An 18,584-nucleotide genomic window follows, 5' to 3' on the forward strand; every position below is an offset into this window, starting at 1 on the left:
TGTACTTAGTTTTTGCTTATAATGAGGAAAGTGTAGGTTTAAGCTTGCAGCTTTAGCAAAAAAAACTTTTTTTTCTGCTGAAAGACAGCACTTGTCCTCGCCACAAAGGCTGTGTCAATTGGTTCTCCCTTTCATGTAGGAAACGTACACTCATAAGGCTAGAGGAGGGCCCAAAAGAAAACTTCTGTTTATGTGTAGTGTACCATGCAGCTCTGAGGAATTCTGACTCAGACCTATTACAACATAACCTTGCAGAACCTGTTTCTGTGCGGCCAATTATTTCAAGGCCACTAGCTTTAGTCTCAACATTTTCCCCTAAGGGATATTAGCTATCAGTCAGTCATGACACGGTTACATTTGTTTAGACACGACATTTGGGGAAGTTGAGAGAACTTCATGTGTTTTTAATTGAATTGCTGACAAGGAGGCCGTGCTGCCATTCACAAGGCTCTTTGGTTTAGTGGCCTTAGTGTGGTTCAGCTTGACAGGGAGCTTAAGCTTGCCAAAGCCTCTGGGAGGCAGAGATAAGGAAAGGCAGCATAAAACCAAATAAAGCTGCTTTGCACTTTGAGTGAGACAAAGTTACAAGTATGCTTAATGTGCCAGGATAAAGTGATTATATCTGTCTGGAACTAATGTGTTTTAACACTAAAAGTGTCCTTTGTGTCCATTCATGTTATTTTGTGCAAATTATGCAAGACAAATTCAGAAAACATCCATGAAATCCTTCACCCTCAATTCCATTTATGTTAGTTTCTAATAAGATGAGAACCTAATATTGGGGAAAGCTCTATTGACAAAATGAATAATCGAAGACTAATCCAACAAGACAGCATTTCCAAAGCCAAGTCCTGATGTCAGATCCCAGACTGAGAACTACAGTTACAGCAGAAGTACCCTGCCCCATGGCCACTCATTCATCTGCAAGCCAAAGAGACCAAGGTTCTCATCTTTCCCATAATGACTTTCCCTGTATAGTTTGTCTGGAACTTCAATTATCGCATGACAGATAAGAAGCTAGTGAGATGCAAAAAATAAATGAAAAGAACATAGCAGACCATCAAATATTCTGCATGGCTGGCATTTCAATTCTGTCTCACTTTTGATTGGTGTGATTTTCAAATGACTTCAGCACAAGCATGGCACTCATCTCTCTCTTATGGTAACATGATTCTGTGCCTATGATAATACTTGGTATGGCATCCTGAATATTATCCTAAGTGGCATTCCCCTGCTAATAGCATGGGAAGTTTAAAGGGCACAAGTAAGCAACAATTTTCCAAATTTAGAAGCGCCTTCCTGGTTTTGTGTTTTATCAAAGTGAAGTGACATGGAGTGAACAAGAGAATTAATGAGGGTAATTCTCCTCGCCACATTACACAGGGCACCAAAGTCATTATTACAGATTATTCTTAACTTAAATTTACCAAAAAAGGAAACCACCAAAATATCCCCGTTCCATGTTATTAAGATTCCATAACGGGGTCAGTAAACGTTTTTTTGTTTCTTAAAATTGAGATTTTCCAGAACAATTACTTCTTTTTTTGTATAAAAGACGTACACAATGACAGCCAGAGGAAAATCACAATATATTATTTCATTCCAAAAACAAAATTAACAGCAATCAATAAAAACTTTTTTTGCAGAATAAAATACAAATGTCAAACAAATCACCACAAGGAGTTTTAAAGCTAAAACAGTAATATACAGTGATGTATAGCTCTTTTTGACAACAGAGAATTAAAATTTGCCCACAAAGCAAACATGTGTTCCCCATATGTCCACCATCAACAAATCTCCCATTTGGTGTTTTGCCTCAGGCCTCAATGATCTATAAGACGATCAAATTGCTTTGGTTTTCAGTCAAGCATCTGTGCTTAAAACATGCTACTAATCTCTTGAGTGTACAAATAAATTCTACTATGGCAGAGTGCAGTTTAGCTCAGGAACTTCCATCAGTCAAAAACATTAATTAGAAGCTTAACATTTATAGTAGCTGGTGCTCAGAATTTGGCATGGAAGCAAATTGCACTTGCTTTAACACTTAAACTTAGCACTTTGCCACTTTAAACTGTTTACCCACTTGAATCACTCAGCATGAAATGTCCAATTTTCCAAATGGCTGCTAAATCCTAATCTACTCCTTCACTGAGATCAGCTGATTGGGTCTGACCTAACACAAAGTCGAACTTTCCACGGATAAAGAAGGAAATTTGCTGTTCAGCTTTGGCTGCACCTTTGATTCCCCCCTTCTTCAGTAATTATAGGCTAAGAAGTACTCTGTGAAGTAAACTGCTTAGGTACTGGACAGCTCCACAATAAATACAATCTTTAATCATAATTGAGCACCCTTTTAATTGACCTGCATTATAAAATATTAAGACAAAAATAATTGTTAAGATGTTCTCACTTGCATTTGGTGTAAGTGGCAACTGTTTGATGAGGTGTGTTCAAACCACAATGTAAGGAAGCTGGTTTCAAGGTAAAAGTAACATTAGTCATTTGGTAAATCGTGCAACGCCCTGGCTGTTATTATTATTAGAAACATGTGAAGCATGTGGGAAAAATATTTCGACAACTGTGTTAATTTGTCAAAGTGAAGAAGACATGTTGTAAATCTTTCACAGAATATCCTTGTAGTCTCTTAAAACACTGTTTTTAGCTCACTATCCAAAGCAGTAGTATTCATCTGATTCCACCCTGAGTTTCAGTGGCGATTTGCTGAAAGCATCACCATCAATAACTGTTTTATCCACAAAACAGTCAAGATCCGTAGGTGATGGGTCATCCGGGAGGTCCTCTGCTAGAGTGTCCAAGTAACTACCCACAGACAGACCATCTAGCCCGTCACTGTTGCAATCATTCAAGCTGTTGAAGCTGCCTCGCAGTGAGGTACCGTCCTGGCTGTCTGACAGGCTGTACAAGCTGCCTGTCAGGCTGCCCTCCTGGCTGGCCACACCTCCTTTGTCTTCTATCATCCAACGAATGGACTCAATGCCCTCGTTGATTGACATGAGCTGCTGCATCAGCTTCACATCAATAGCTCGTAGGTGTGCCTATGAGTTGGAGAAAAAAATATTCCAGTCAGGCCATGATACATACAGATTAACCAGCATTTACAAGGAATAGTTTGGGGTAGTCTGCTGCCTAGAGGTTAGGAATCGGGCTTGCAACTGGAGAGTCGCTGGTTTGAATCCCGGTACTGACAGGTCTAGGACTGAAGTGCCCTTGAGCAAGCTGCGCAAGCTGCTCCTTGCATGGTGTGTTCACTTGTCACTTATCTGTAAAAAAGGATGGGTTAAATGCAGGGGTTGAATTTCCCCATTGTGGGATTAATAAAGTAATCTTCTTCTTCTTCTAGTTTGATATTTTAGGAAATTTTCTTGCTTACTTTTTTGCTGAGCGAGTTTAGAATTCCTTTGACTCTCATATATATCCATTAAATATAAGGCTAGAGCAAACAGCTGACCTGAGCATAAAGATGGCAACAAGCTAGTCTGGTTTGGTCCAAAGGGAACAAAATGCATCAATTTGCAACTCTATAACTCAGAAATAACTTGTAAAGATAAAACATTGTTTTACATAGGGTTATCACAGGACTAATTCTTGGCTGGTCTCCTAAAAATTAAGTTTCCACACAACGAGTTATAGCTGACCTGTGGTATTGTAGTTTATCTGTCATGGACATTACTGTAGCATTAAAATGTGTTACATACGCACAAAGACCAGATTCACCCTGTTAAGTGTGAAAAGCAACATGTGACTTTACAACACCTGTCCATGAAACTGCACAAAACTACATTGTCAATTGCTTTTCAGTGGGAACATTTATTTTCTCCTTGATTCCATTGGTTTTTAACGCACCACAAATGCATTTTTAATCAAGGTCTGTGTAACTCTGTGTAGGGGGGAGGTCAGGGTGGAAGGATGGGTCAAACAAACACAGGATTTTGACTCAGGAGACTGCTGCCTGGGGCCCAGGTGAGGCAAAAAGTTAATTTAACTTACATACAAAAGATAACCTAAATAACAAACATACTTATTTAAATCAAAACCATGATGTTCTTCTTAACCTAACCATGCAGTTTTGTTTCAATTCACATCATTAAGAATGTGTCAAAGACTGTAACAGTAGGAAAATGTGTTTTCCTTACAAGTTATTGACAATGCAGTTTGGTTGTATGAAAATGGAATTTGATATGATACAAGGTGGAAGCTAAACTACCCCGCTGCTGCCCGAAGCCTTCATATTTGTAAGAATGGCAATAATCTGCTCCGCACAAGTGTGAATGTCTTTATTTTCCCAAATGTTGAACTACTCCTACTACATGTCAGCACAACATTTTCCCTAATACACGCAATTTAAGTCAGTATAATACAAAACCTGTTACATAACAATTTCTTAGTGTATTTCTTATAATTGACGTTGAAAGTTAATTCTCGAAAAGAAGGTTTAAATTTTATAATATCTGGTTAAACTCCAACTGCTAATGAACATCATGGGGAATGTAGGAAAGTGCCACATCAGCTACTAAATAAACCTTGTGAAAATATTTTTTATCAACGATTGTTAGCATTCTTATGTTCTCTTGTTGCTAGAACATGTGTTTTTTTTGTTTAGACTATCTGGCTTTGTTGTGAACAAAGAGACTTAACAGTGTGGAACCGGAAAAAGGATTTGTACTACTCATGTAACAGCACAGCCAGGAAACAGTTTTCACCCAGGGTTCTGAATGATATGCCTATTTTACACAATATGACCATTGATTTAACTCCCTGACAAGACAAACCATGCCATTGACTGTGGGGTGGAAGTGGACAGCCTATGGGGTCAATCACTGGGATTTCCCTGTCTATTGGATGACGAATGTTAAATGAACAGCTGTAACAGCTTGCTAAATTGAAATGCATTGAAGGATATGAATGCAAACAAGGCTGGTACAATGCTCCATGTTTGATACAACAGCCTTTCTTTGGAGTGGATTTGCAACCAGTCTTCATTTAGATCATATTGCTGCTGGTGTGTTTGTTTTGTGAGTATAACCGCCCGTTTAATACACACATGGAAGCCGAGCAGATGGAGTCACATTGCAAATTAAGTCCGAGCAGCTATCTCATGTTAATAAGATGACACCAGTGGGTTGGTATCACAAGATGAGTTTAGGAAACACAATTAGTGCTGTGCAATTTGTCTGTACTGGATACAAACACATAACCTACAACAATGTGTTTAATTTGTCATAAGAAACTAATAAGAAGAACTGGTCCCTTAACACTTTTTGGAACTGCACTAAAGCACTTCGAATGCTGTTAACATTTAGCTTAACACAATGGTGTTGCTAAATGTGTGTGTGTGTGTGTGTGTGTGTGTGTGTGTGTGTGTGTCTGTGTGTTTACCACACTTGTGCACACCAAAACAGAGCAGTCTGATTGGATTAGTGATCAAGCTGTTCAGGGAGCAACAAAAGCAGGGTGGCCCAAGATGGCAGAAATTTAAAATGAGCTGTAAGACAATATGAGGCCACTAATGGCATTACATTATTATTATTTTTTTTTTTAAACCAATTATGTTTTACTCTCATATTAGCACAGTTAAGTAATGCCATGACTGTGAGGTTGAAACAGAATTAAATTAAGCCAAGTTAAGGGTTATAAAATACAGAATGTGCTTATTATAGGTCTAAGTGTCTCTGTCACATAAATGTAAGCCTATCAACACAAAGTCTGTGTGTGATTGGTCAGTCTGCTGGCCATGATTCAGCTCTACTACAGTAGGTGAAACTCGGTCAACTGGGCCATCTGCTCAGGACTCCTAATACCTTTCATGTCTTTACTTCAAATGGGGGTTTGCTGTGACTCTGACTCTAGCAAAGCCTCAATTTAACAAGCATAACGTTTTAAATAAAATGATATAATAAATCAATGGATGCTGAATGTTTACAGATAAAACAGTGAATCCATGAAAAGGCTATTACAGAGACGTTTGAATAATAAGAGAGGGGGGTTATGCCCTGAGGTGAGGAGGGTTCATCAACAAAGGTCTCTTCTGGCTCTAGTGTGCAGGTGTGAATGGCTCTGACCGGTTTCAGACAATGAGGCACAATTCATCAGATGAACTTTGCATTTAACGACCACATGTTGATATGTAGACCTGTTTTGCATCTAACATAGGCATTTCTTGTGAGCTCAGACTTGGTTGACAATAACTATGATACAGTAAAGAGAGCAATTTTTAAAACATGTTTAAGTTTGTTTTTTTAATTCAGTAAATTGTACATTGAATAGTTTCGTTAGTAGTCTAGCTAGTAATTACAAGTCAGTTGACTTTAAAGCTACACTGTAACCTATCCGTTTCATAGCTATGTCGCAAATAGCCTACAGTTTGTGTGAGTTCGGCTATTTAACAATCCTTACTAATTTAGGCTACTGAATAATTCACTAACAATTCGTTGGATCAGTATACAGAAGAATACACTCACCATTTCTTGCTTTAGGAATAGCATTTTGCTCTCCAGTCTTTTCAGGTCCGCATTCTTCCCATACACTTTGCAGTTCTGTAAATGCGGTGCTGCAGACTTTTCGTGATGCTTCCCTCCAGCAAGAGAACGAATAAGGCTATCCGGCACTTTCAGACCCAATTTTGTCTCTATTTCCTTCAATTCAGGCAACACGTTATTATCCTCGTCCATTGTCGACTGTCAGAAAGAGTTTGTGTGAATGAAATGGAGCAGGTAGAAAAGAAATGAGAGAGTCGCGAGGAGTGCCTCCGAGCTTTATCCAAGAAGGAGTTGATTCAAAGTTGTAACAAGCGGATACTCCTCATAACTTTATTCTACAAGCTCCCAGAATGAAGTGTTGAGCCCATAAACACTTCTCACTGAGTCCACCACACCGCTCTTGCCCCAATATACCTCCCACTCAAGCGGCTGGCCACTAGTGAGACAGTTTAAGACAACGTGCTCTCCGTAGCCCCTCCCACCAGGCAGCTTCCTATGAAACCAGACACCACACAGGTGAAGCCAGACCGGTGTTGGGAAAAAAAGATACCTGTACGCAGGGGAACACATTTTTTAGGGGTTACAAATTACTTGGGACAATAAGGCAAACGGTTAGACTTTTCAGTGTGTTTTCACGACAGAAATTTGTTCCATAAACGGTTTATAAGTTATTAAAAATAATGTTATTTTCCTATTTTGGTGTGTTTATTGTGGTTTTAATGAAATGCATGTGCACAAAAATCCAGGGCCTGTATAACTTCAAACAAATCATTGTGTGGGCATACACTTTAATCATTTAAATAATTTGACATGCACTCAGATCCAACAATATAACAAAAGTATAAATGTAAAAACAGAATAGCATGAATGACAATTTCACATAGATGTAAGAAAAGCATAATGTATACAGTTCAGTTGGTAGGATTACAACCTGTTGACCCTGCGTTTTGCTACATTTCTTCAGAATCACCTCCCAGTTGATGTTATTTTAAAATAGAATTTCATGTACTAAGTGCATTTCATGCAATTTGGATCAATTAATCTTAAAATATCATGAAATAAACAAAAACCTCCCACACAAAGCATGCATCCTACCAAGAGCATGCAGTTTCAGAAATTGAACTATTGCACCCCCTTGTGGGGATTCTGACTGTCATATGGGCAGTGGAATATATCATAACACCTGACTTCTATCATACCATTGTGTAACTAAACTGTGAATTGTGATAAACTCCTGAGTGTTGAAGCCTATAAACATGGCAGAATTTGTAGTGGTGCATGTTTTAATATTACTCTCTTATTTTAAATGTTTTCAAACATTTACAGAACATTTTGAATATGCTATCAGAACCTACATTCTGTCCACCTACAATTCTACAATGTCAGGATGTAGGTGCTAGATTATGTGTGAAGGTGTTCACCTGAACAGCTCATGGAACATTAAACTACAGGAGGCTTCATTGCTGATACTGACATGTCATTTTGAAAGCTCTGATCAGAATTCAGATCAGAATTCAGCACCACCTGGTGGCATCACTATCACACCAACACTTCAGTTGTCCATGTTCTCTTTATTTCCATGAAATTTGAAAATTTTAAAGATTAGATCATTGCAATGTTTGCAAAACTATAACCTTAAAAAGTACTTGATATATCTTCACCTTCCCAAGCCAAAAAAAAATAAAAATCAATGAGTCTGTACTATGTATAAATCAACTACACCAGCTTTGTTATAGTGGAAAAAATGCTTCCAGAACATCACTTTCTATCACGCTGTATCATTCAAGAATCTACACTCTCCAGTTAGAACAGATAAAGGCTTTAATAAGCTGCTTAGCTGTGTCACTGTAAAAAATAAAGCGAAGAGAGAGGCTCGTGTTCAAACACCAATCTTAAACTACAGATTGGCTTTTGTCGTCGTCGTAGCGCTGGTACTGATCCCCAAGCAGAGGCTGGTGGCCTTCCATCTTGTAAGACCTGGCACGCACAGCACAAGTGGTGGCGGCGAAAACCACAGCGACGAGTATGAGTGCAGCAACAATTCCCATGGTGATGATTTCAGTCATAGTGAAAGGTTGACCTAAAAAGGTAGAAGGTAAGAGGGTAATTGTTACCTTTGTGGTCAGGATTTATTTAAAGGGCAAGGACTGAAAGCAGAGAGACTATAGGAGGCCATCTGAAATCATTACCTGGCCATTCAGCTTCATAAGAGTAACCAAGATTTTCAGGAGCAGTCAGAAACATCTCAGCGTTCGTCACCGGAGGCCAGAAAGGCACCATGTTGTAGCCCCTGTTGTGACCAATGGGGGCATTTTCTTCAGGATACAGAGTTGAATCTGTCAAGAAATACTTGAAGTTAGCATAAAAGCTCATCATACTGACTATAAAGCAGCGAAATATGCAGTAATACAGGGATTCCCAAAGTGTGGTGCGTGGACCCTCAGGGGTGCACGGGCTGCCGCTAGGGGGTGCGCGAGATGAAAAATGTAATGGCGGCCTGATAATTACACAATTACATTTTTCCCCCCACACAATAAAGAAGTGTAAATAAACATTTCCTTTGTAAAATGTAAAATCAAAAACTGTAATATTAATAAATTAATAAATGCAGGCAAAATGCATCTTAAATTAATCTTAAAATGAAGCGTAGAAGAAGTTATCTTCTTCCATTTTTCCAACTCGTGTTATGATGACTGGGTTGTGTAACCTCTACGGTCATTTAAATTTGCTGCATTTTTTGTTCAATGCAGCTCAAAATATTATAACATTTTCCAACTTATGTGCTTTCTGCCTCTGCTCCTGAGCCTGTCATCATCCTCTTTGTTCTTAAAAGTGGAAGCTTGCGCATAACTTTGTTGCATTATATTGAAACTGTGTTTCAGATGAATTCAAATGCGAGAGCGCATTGTTGTGATGGTGATTATTTTATTATATGTGTGTTCTGGTCATTTGAGCATGATTAAACATGCCGCCTTTAATATGGCTATAAAAAAGCTTATTGCCTTTTGGTTTTTTTTAAGGTGTGGGGGTGCGTCAACCCGGTTGGGACATAGAAGGGGGTGCGCGGCTAAAAAAGTTTGGGAACCGCTGCAGTAATATAAAGCAAATAACAAGAACAGGGTTTTTTTCTTTAGAAACCTGGACTGTGTCTCCTCAACCATTCATCAAATATAGCATCGGTGTAGGTGTGGAGCAGGACAAAGATGGGGTCATTGGGTGAGAGGTGAGTCTGTCCTCCTGTCCCGTTCAGGAACAGATGAGCCAGGTTGTGGAGGCTCCTCACCACAGGGTCATAGTTCCCCTGGGGGGCGCTGTAGCCTGCCGAAAAAATAAGAAAATGTGGGAACACTGCATGTAAATATGCAAATGTCTGATATGAAATATCCTTGCCGTCTCCTACCTTCAATTGTGTTTCTGAAGCTTTCAGAGGAGGTGGAGTAATAGGGCGGTGTGTCAAAAGCGTTGACCTGCAGACAGTCTGCCACATCCTGGGGCTCTGGGAGACGCTGGACCATCGGCCGGTTGACGTTTCCTGCTGGGTTCCTTCTGATGGGAGATGTCTCAGTGCCTTAAGGGGGACAGGAACCAGATAAGATAGACTATAGCAATTTCTCTGCACGGAAAGAATAAAGAGGATCACTGTGACATCAATGAATAAACAATAGTCTTACTGTTGCAGATGGTTCCCAGTGTGTCGTAGTCTTCTACACTCTCACATATGACCCTCCACTGGGAGAAGATAGAGTTGGTGCTTAGGGAATTCATGTCAAAGCTGCTCCTGGCTCCCATCAGGTCGTCTGTGCAGATGTCACATGTGCTCCCGCCGATGGCAAAGTTCCAGTAGGGCAGAGCGAAGGAGGGGTCCTGCAGCATGTCCTAATAGTTTGAAATAAATGAAATGAAAAGAGGCGAACATCAAAGCAAGTTTGATTGAGGATTTGTTTTTTGATACTGCTGACAATGTATTCCCCCTCTGTATCCTTTAAGTGTCATTTAGTAATGGAGTCAATGCACAGAATAAATGGGTTATCATTTTCACACACTGTGATTTTCTTTAAAGCTCTATGACAAGATCTATTAACCATGCATGGATACATCTGAAAATTGGTTCTTTAAACGCCTTTGTGGAAACAATTTTGGGGTCTCTAATCACTTAATATGAAATATATAGATGTCTACATGAAGTGAAAAATTGAGATTGCACATTCAACCAGGGGGAAGAAAATAGATTAGTATAAAGTCATGATGGATTTAGAAACTTTATGGAAAGAAAATCCTCTTTAGAAGCGGAGGTGTGATGCTCATCCTAAGTTGTGACTCATCTTAACTTTCTCACAACTTTTTTCAGTACAAAACTCCTAATTTGAGATAAATACATATAGGTAAAATTATAATACATAAGATTTAATTGGAATAGGAAAAGCATCTTGGGCATTCTTGGTCATATCATTATGTGTGGTGCATACTGATCCCAACTTGAAAATTGAGCACTCTCCCTCCACCCTTGCCTGTCAGTGGGCGTATGCAACAGACAGTGGGTGACTAAGAAGAGAGCACATTTAACCATAAACCTGCACAGAGTAAGGATGGAGTTTTTCTGCAGGAGTCCAACTATGTTGGGCTTTCAAAACCACACAACAGCTTCAATTCCTGTGGAAGAAAATGTGGATACACTACTGAAAAAGCCTTGTGTAAATAAAAACCACTATCTGGATGAAACAATTATACCCATTCTATGCTGGGAGGGATGTTAAACATTTTCCACTCAGCACTACGGCGAATGGTGCAGTTAAAACACTCCTCTGACAAAAGCTCTGTTCATTACTGTTGATGTTGTCTACACTCCATCTCCAAATGGATGCTGTGCTGATCAAATCTAATTTCAAACGTTTAAAAACACATTTTGCGCAATGCTCGCCCATCAAGGCGTGAAATTGCGTCAGCTATGGTTTTTCCGCCAATACAGCGACGGTGAAACGCATTAGGTGAAATAAACAAGCTGGGGAAACGATAGCTAGGGTTAAAAGGCTATTAGTCAGTGATGTATTATTATTATAACAGGCATGTTTGATCATAAAATGCCCCATCATATTTTGGCTCTATTGTCCATCTAATTACTCTTTATACAGTATCTTACCTGCATGTCTCGCTCCAGCTGCAACAGATGGAACCTGTGCCAAGTAACAAAACCTGGCCCCTCATGTGAGAAGTCCACTCCCCCGAAACTGGCCTGTCCCGCACCCAGGAACGTCTTGCTGACCGAGTAGTAGTGGGTCCACACGAAGTAATTGTAGATGGTGATGTTCTCGAACTGCACGGTGTTCCCGTCGGGCCCGAAGATCTCCGGATAGCGCCGCGTGGCGATCACCAGGTCAGGGTGCACCGTGCGCTTGGCCTGATCCAGCGCGTCCACGAACGCACGCTTCTCCTCCGAGCTGAGCTGCATCACGTTTCTCCTTACTGGCGGATTACAGCAGAGGGAAAGTGGATTAACTCAATCAGTCATGCGTTAATTGGGGATCAGTTTTTAATGACCGAGAAAAGAAGTACATAAAATGTGCGTAACAGGCAGTTATAATGACAGTTTGAACTATTTATTTGGTTATCAAATGCCCTATTTGAAGGTTCAGGGCTACTTCATATAACTTTATATTTCAGTTCGTTTCATGCATTTCCTATAAATAGTTATATCTATATTAAGCGTTTCCAAAAAAAGGGGTCTGAAATGCGACTAATCAACGGGACAAAATCAATTAAAGCCAGATGTGCTAGCTATAACCTCTCCTAGCTCCCCATGAGTTTGACTCAATAAACTAAAACGTTATTATTTGAATATTTCCCCAGAGACGCACTTACCAACATTAACCCGCTGGTCACAGTTGGGCCCAGTCCACCCGTGCCTGCAGCGTCCGCAGTTATAACCGCTGAAGTTTCCGTTACATTGACAAGTACGGTTGAAATAACGGATGGGCCATCGTTCCCTGTCATCCCGTCCGTCGTGCGGGTACTGAGGACCGTGCGGGCGCGCGTCCACCGTGATGGACACGCACTGCCCGCGCCCCTCGTTGGAGCCACACGGGTCGTTGTTGAGTCCAAAAGGCGACGGGCAACACTGTCCGCTCCTGAGTCCTTCGGGTGTCACACACTCTCTGGGGAACTGAGCGCTCACGACCACCGCGCCCACAAGCAACAAAAAACAGCAGCGCCACATTATCCAAAAAAAGAGTTGCCAAATTTTACGCACGGCTGAATTGGAGTGCTTTTTACGGATTTATGATATAATTTCAAGTATTCAGCTTCACTTTGATGAAAAATGAACGTGCATCACTTCAACACAGCTGGAAAAAGTTTCTCTGTCAAGTAAATGTGTGTTTAAACTTCCCCTTCCATGCGCCCAGGCCCCTTCTTCTACTCCCCCCCCAAACCACTGAACCGTCGACCTTAAATACCGGATTAGCGCATGACTACCCGGATTTTCTGACTCCCGCGTGATGCCATCACATAACATCATATTTCCTACTGGGGATGGAAGGAGAGAAGGTAGTTAAATCCCTCATGCACAGTATTATCCTTCCAAAAAACTCACTGGACTTCTGCAGTTGTTGATATTAATCTAACATTAAATGTGAGGAAATCTAATTAATTACAAAATTGTTTCAGATTAAAACACAAATTATGATGAATGAGCATGCCCACCCATTAACTTTATTGCATGTACATGGACTGTAAGGCTCCACCACGCCCTGGTGAGCACTATATTAAAATGTATTTGTTTCTGGTTGCCTTTTACACATATAGCCCTGGGATCACAATTATAGATGTGGAATTAAAATAATAACTATGTGCTGCAAGCAAGCTCATACAATAGAGGTCTTGTTTATATTATATACTATTGCAATCATAAATTTCCCCCTATGTCCATTACTAAATATCAAAAAGCACTAAAAACATATAAATTGGCTATTTTGAATATCCTTATTGACCCAGTGTAGGAAAGAAATTTCTCCCACTGTATTTTGAAAAGCCTCAGAGGTTCATGTGTTTGTCAGAGTGATTATTCTTCAGGTCATCTGACTTCCCAAGAAAGCTCTCTCCCTCTTGCTTTCTTTCTCTCTACACCTCCTTCTCTCCCCCACCTCAAAGCTGTTTGTGCTGCCATGAGCATGTGAGACATGAAAGCATGAAGGCCATTTATTCTACAAAACGCCTCCTTCTAGGAATGCTGGATTCTTTCTGTAATTTCCAATCAAAGTGTTTCAAATCAAAGTGAATAAGATGCAATGGAAGTGAAGATATTTCATTAACCCACTTCATGTTTAAAAACACCTTGGAGTACAAGATAATTAGTAGTGGAAATATGTGTTATATTTTAAAATGCAGGCACATTTTCAAAGGCATTAACAATCATTCTCAAACTTTAGATGGATACTCAAGAGTTTTACACTTCCTTTAAGTTAGACAACTTGGAAGAATAGTCACCTTTGAAGCAGCAGAGGCCAGAAACTGGAATGCTTAATGGATAGCTAACAATGACAATAACGTTTTTTAACACAGAAAAATGGATAAACATTCCATGTTGGATATATTGTTGTGTTTTTTTTACCACGTCTCCAAAAAACCCCCAACTCAGTTCAAAGCTGGATTACAAAGCTTCTGGATGGAATATGATCACGCTGAAGCTCTCGCTGAAACTGGACAATGGCTAGCTTCAGGATAAGTTAGTCTCTTGCATGCAGGTATTTAGAATGTGGTATTACACATGACATATTTTGGTGTTTCAGATGACACCATCAAACTGAAGCCGACAATATAGAAGACTGAAGGCTACATATTATATATGAATACCATGTACTTAATCCCAATAATATAAACATAGGCACTGGGCAGGGAAAATGTTGCCCATCCTGCTCTATGATCTGTGATATTTTGCTCATTTACTATAGTCTTTGTATGGTGCATTTATTTTATTTTCATTTTATGCATCATGTTTTTATTCATGCAGTGAAGCAAATTCAAATATTTTTTATTATTATTAGTAGCAGTAGTTTTGCAAAAAATCTTGCCACTCAAATGTGCTTGTAAAAGGTTAATGGCATGTGTGCAACATTGCAAACTTATACACCGATGGTGCTGCACTGGGGTTCGACATGTAGATATGGAAACAATGGCTGCCATGGCGTTCCTTGTGTTCAGACCTGAATACAGATTCTCATAGAATGAGCACTTGATCCTGTCACAGAATTTATCACAAAGACACAAATATATATGTGTGTGTATATATATATATATATATATATATATATATATATAATTATTTTTCCAAGACTGTCTTCACCTCAAAAATGACCCTATATGTTGTTTGTACAGCAGCCTGTTACAATCCATATTTTCAAGCGGCTGTAACATTTACAATGGAAGCCATGGTGGAAGTGAGGTTACAGAGTCTAAAAGCCAAGGCAGAAGTTAGGATATGGAGCAGAAAAAAGGCATAGTCCATCTGGGGTGTAAGAGGGCTTTAATCGAGGAGAATGATGTTCTTATCCCTAGTGAAACTGAAAGTCAACATTTTTATTTTGAGTTGCATATCTAATTTAACTTAACTACGTACCTGTTCTACGTCACGTACGCAACTACCTCACTGAACTGGACTGACCCATCTTTTCCTAAGCCTAACCATGTAGTTTTGTTACCTAAACTCTAAGTTTAGCTGACACACTGAAAAAAGAACCTAAGAAGAACTTAATTGAATTGTTTCATTTGGTAACACCTAAATGAATTAAGTTCTTTCAAACTAATTTAATAAATTAGATTAACACAATTGATTTTAAATTAATTTGAAAGAACTTAATTCATTGAGGTGTTACCAAATGAAACAATTCAATTAAGTTGGTTCAACTATTTTCTTTTTTCAGTGCATGTTGATTACCTGCTACCAGTAGGGGCACTAATTTAAGAAATGCTACTGTGGGTTTTGAGAACTTGTTACTTTTTTCATGTTTAGTTGTACTATTCATGAAAAGTAAACAGAGTTGCATATGGAGAATTGGTGGCGAACCCCTCTAGCGGTGTCATTAACCAAAGAAAAGACTCCAGTGTGATTCAGTCAGCAAATAAAAATATATTATGTGTCTTCCCACCCTCCTCTTCTCATGGCATGTAGTTTTTCTTTCTTACTTACCTTTTCTATGAACTGCCTGTGCAACATTAATTTGAATTCTCCCTCCGATCGCCCCTCCAGCATGTGCAACGTTTGTTTATTTGCTCCAGTGTTCTGCAGGTATAGGAGTCGGTGCTGAAAACAAAACAAACAAAAAAACCTTTGATTAGTTTAAATGAGCTGATGATACCAGTGGCAAAATCTTGATTATTTTGGTCTGCTGCTACGATAACCTCAGGGCATTGTTGTGATAGGGAAAATGATTGGCTGTTATTGCTGACAAAACCGACAGCGAGAACCCCAAGGAGTTAGAATCTAGGGCAAGATCAGCATGGAGGGTTATTTCTAAAACCTCCAAAGTCTTACATTCTTCCCATAACTCACTGCAAGCTTTCCGCTAGGTTGAGGAGAGGGCACTGGATAATTTGAACAATACTTGTTTGGTTGCATTAATTGTTAGGACCCTATATAGGTTATCCTTAGGGGGATCAACGCCCACTAAGAAGCAGACAAATGCTTCACAAATTCACCCAAACAATAGTCGTGCTTCCATCAACAAACTTCTATGTGCATTTTGAGATTTGCATGAGAAAACTTTGATGGAAATACCAAAATTTGATAAAACTTTCAAAAATATGTATAAAAGCTTTTATGCCCACAGGTTTTAATAATAATAATAATAACAATAACAATAATAATAATAATAATAATAATAATAATTATAATAATAATACATTTTATTTGTAAGGCACCTTTCTTGGCACTCAAGGACACCGTACAAAAAGATAGGAAAAGAAACAACAATAAAATACACAGAATTAAGAACAATACAATACAATAGATTGGACAGGGCAGTTGTCATCAGAGGGAATAGGCAGTTTTAAACAGATGTGTTTTGAGTTTTGATTTGAAATGGGGGAGTGAGTCAATGTTTCTGAGTTGGGGTGGTAATGAATTCCAGGGTCGGGGAGCAGAGCGGCTGAATGCTCTGCTCCCCACCTGGAATTCATTACCACCCCAACTGGTGATGAGACAGGCGGAGGGGACAGACAGGTGTATGGAGGAAGAGGATCTGAGGGAGCGGGAACATGGAGGAGGTCGGACAGATATGGGGGGGCGAGGTTGTGAATAGCTTTGAAAGTTACCAGGAGGACTTTGTATTGAATACGGAACTGAACCGGGTTCTTGTTATGATGCGGGCAGCTGAATTCTGGACCAGTTGAAGTTTATGGAGTGATTTGTGAGGAGAGAGTTGCAGTAGTCCAGACGTGAAGTGACGAGGCTGTGGATGCGGCAGTGTGGGGGATAATGGGGTCTTAAATAGAAAAAGTATCATTTCATTTTCATTAACCGCATACGCTGACAGGGGGAGAACATGCACAGAAGAGCCGTAAGCAAACCAGCACTCACATATTTCAGTCAAACCAAAAACAGAAATTAATAGAAATATGTCTAGTATAACTACTCACAAGCGCTCCAACACTTAACGTTGTATACACATTGATGAATGGGAATTAATCTGATAATACAATACATAACAACATACATCATTTTTTAAGTAGAATTTTGAATCAATTTAGTACTCCATCCTCTGTGTTGAACCCAATGCAGTCATTCATAATTTGCATGTAAACTCATAAACCAAATCACTGATCATAGGCATACTTTTTTTTTTATAAAAACAAAGCAGTTTTCTAAGAAGAGGCGAGTCTTTCCCCAACGTGATCTTACACACTGAAAGGCAAAGACTCTTACCCCAGTCACATGTGTTTCACGTTGGTTATCATTACTCCAGCCTGCATGTATCGTTTCATAATTGGGGCGGGACTGCGAGGATTACACAAAGCTAGCACTAAGCTCATTCTCATGAAGTACACTTGAAAATACAGCCACATTCCTTATGTATGTGTAGTTCCCATGTTTCCCCTGAGAACTAGTGGGAGACCCATTAGCCTGCCAAGGTTGTTACGACCATTTTTAACACAATTTGTCTGAAGTCTATTTTTCTAAAATTATTTTAAAATGTCAAGATGAATACTGTTATAGTTCTAATGATCAATTATTTTGACCTTAGAGTCTTATGCTGGCCCTAAATGAATTTCCTATGATTTATCATCATCATCATACACTTGTGGGTATTTAATAATTTAAAATGCTATTGACCTGAAAATGCACTGCAGTCACATTTGAGCAGAGGAGGAGCCATCTATGTAGTGATTCAGTCTGTAAGAAGTTTAGCATGGCTCTGGCAAACTTTTTCACAGTTGACTTTTAGCCATAAGTGTGTCAAATGAGTGTATGAATATTACATAAAGCTAAAAAAAAAAACACAGAGGTGGCAAAATTCAAACCAGTTTGCTTTAGTGTCATATGAGAATTTAGCAATTGTCGGTAAAAGCTAATTTTGTCAAGTATCTTTAAATGTAGGCATGTTAAATCTGTTCAACCATAAGTATTAAAGGTCAGAGGTCATGTCACACATCTAATGGTTGTAATGAAAATTGTTTGTTTAGGAATCTACTGCATTATTCTGCCCTGGTCGATAGACATGTAGACATCTCCCGTGTTGGTCCCGTGACCGCCCCTCAGCCGACCTCCCTTTCATCCCCACTCACCCATTCTGTGCGTGCTCACATAGGCGCATGTGTGTGAATAAACCTTGGGCAGGATAGAGGATCATGTGAGAAGATGTGACTCGGGCTTAATGGTAATCCTTGCCTTTGGTAAAAATGGCACAGTGGGAGTCATTAGGAGGGAGCTATACGAGAGGTTCATATGACTGTCTGCCTCCCTCCCTCCCTTTCAAGACAATGCCTCTAAGTGATTCTCATTCTCTTTCTCATTCTCGCAGGCTGGCTTCATTTTACCTCAGCTCCTGCTTTTCCTCATGTTCATTTGCTTTTCTGTCAATGAGGAAAAAATAAAAATAA

The 18,584-nt window shown here is 39.4% G+C and overlaps 2 protein-coding genes across 3 annotated transcripts; both read right to left on the reverse strand.

Annotated features, from left to right (window-relative positions):
- Positions 1-1,652: 1,652 nt before the first annotated feature.
- On the reverse strand, positions 1,653-6,901 carry LOC131989618 (leucine rich adaptor protein 1-like). The gene is made up of 2 exons (XM_059354898.1): positions 6,480-6,901; positions 1,653-3,056 (listed from the first exon to the last, which is right to left on the reverse strand). Exons 1-2 carry the CDS (start codon positions 6,687-6,689, stop codon positions 2,667-2,669), a joined length of 600 nt encoding a protein of 199 aa, XP_059210881.1. The 5' UTR covers positions 6,690-6,901; the 3' UTR covers positions 1,653-2,666.
- A 986-nt stretch (positions 6,902-7,887) lies between these two features.
- Positions 7,888-15,702, reverse strand: LOC131989740 (5,6-dihydroxyindole-2-carboxylic acid oxidase-like). 2 transcript variants are annotated; one of them, XM_059355051.1, is made up of 8 exons: positions 15,675-15,702; positions 12,354-12,698; positions 11,635-11,957; positions 10,169-10,373; positions 9,898-10,065; positions 9,636-9,815; positions 8,687-8,833; positions 7,888-8,577 (listed from the first exon to the last, which is right to left on the reverse strand). In XM_059355051.1, exons 1-8 carry the CDS (start codon positions 15,700-15,702, stop codon positions 8,390-8,392), a joined length of 1,584 nt encoding a protein of 527 aa, XP_059211034.1. In that variant the 3' UTR covers positions 7,888-8,389. The 2 variants fall into 2 exon arrangements, with proteins under 2 accessions (XP_059211034.1, XP_059211033.1); XM_059355050.1 differs by lacking the exon at positions 15,675-15,702 and having other exon boundaries at positions 12,354-12,708.
- Positions 15,703-18,584: the final 2,882 nt, after the last annotated feature.

This window comes from Centropristis striata, chromosome 17 (assembly GCF_030273125.1).
Source record: "Centropristis striata isolate RG_2023a ecotype Rhode Island chromosome 17, C.striata_1.0, whole genome shotgun sequence".
Taxonomy (NCBI): domain Eukaryota; kingdom Metazoa; phylum Chordata; class Actinopteri; order Perciformes; family Serranidae; genus Centropristis; species Centropristis striata.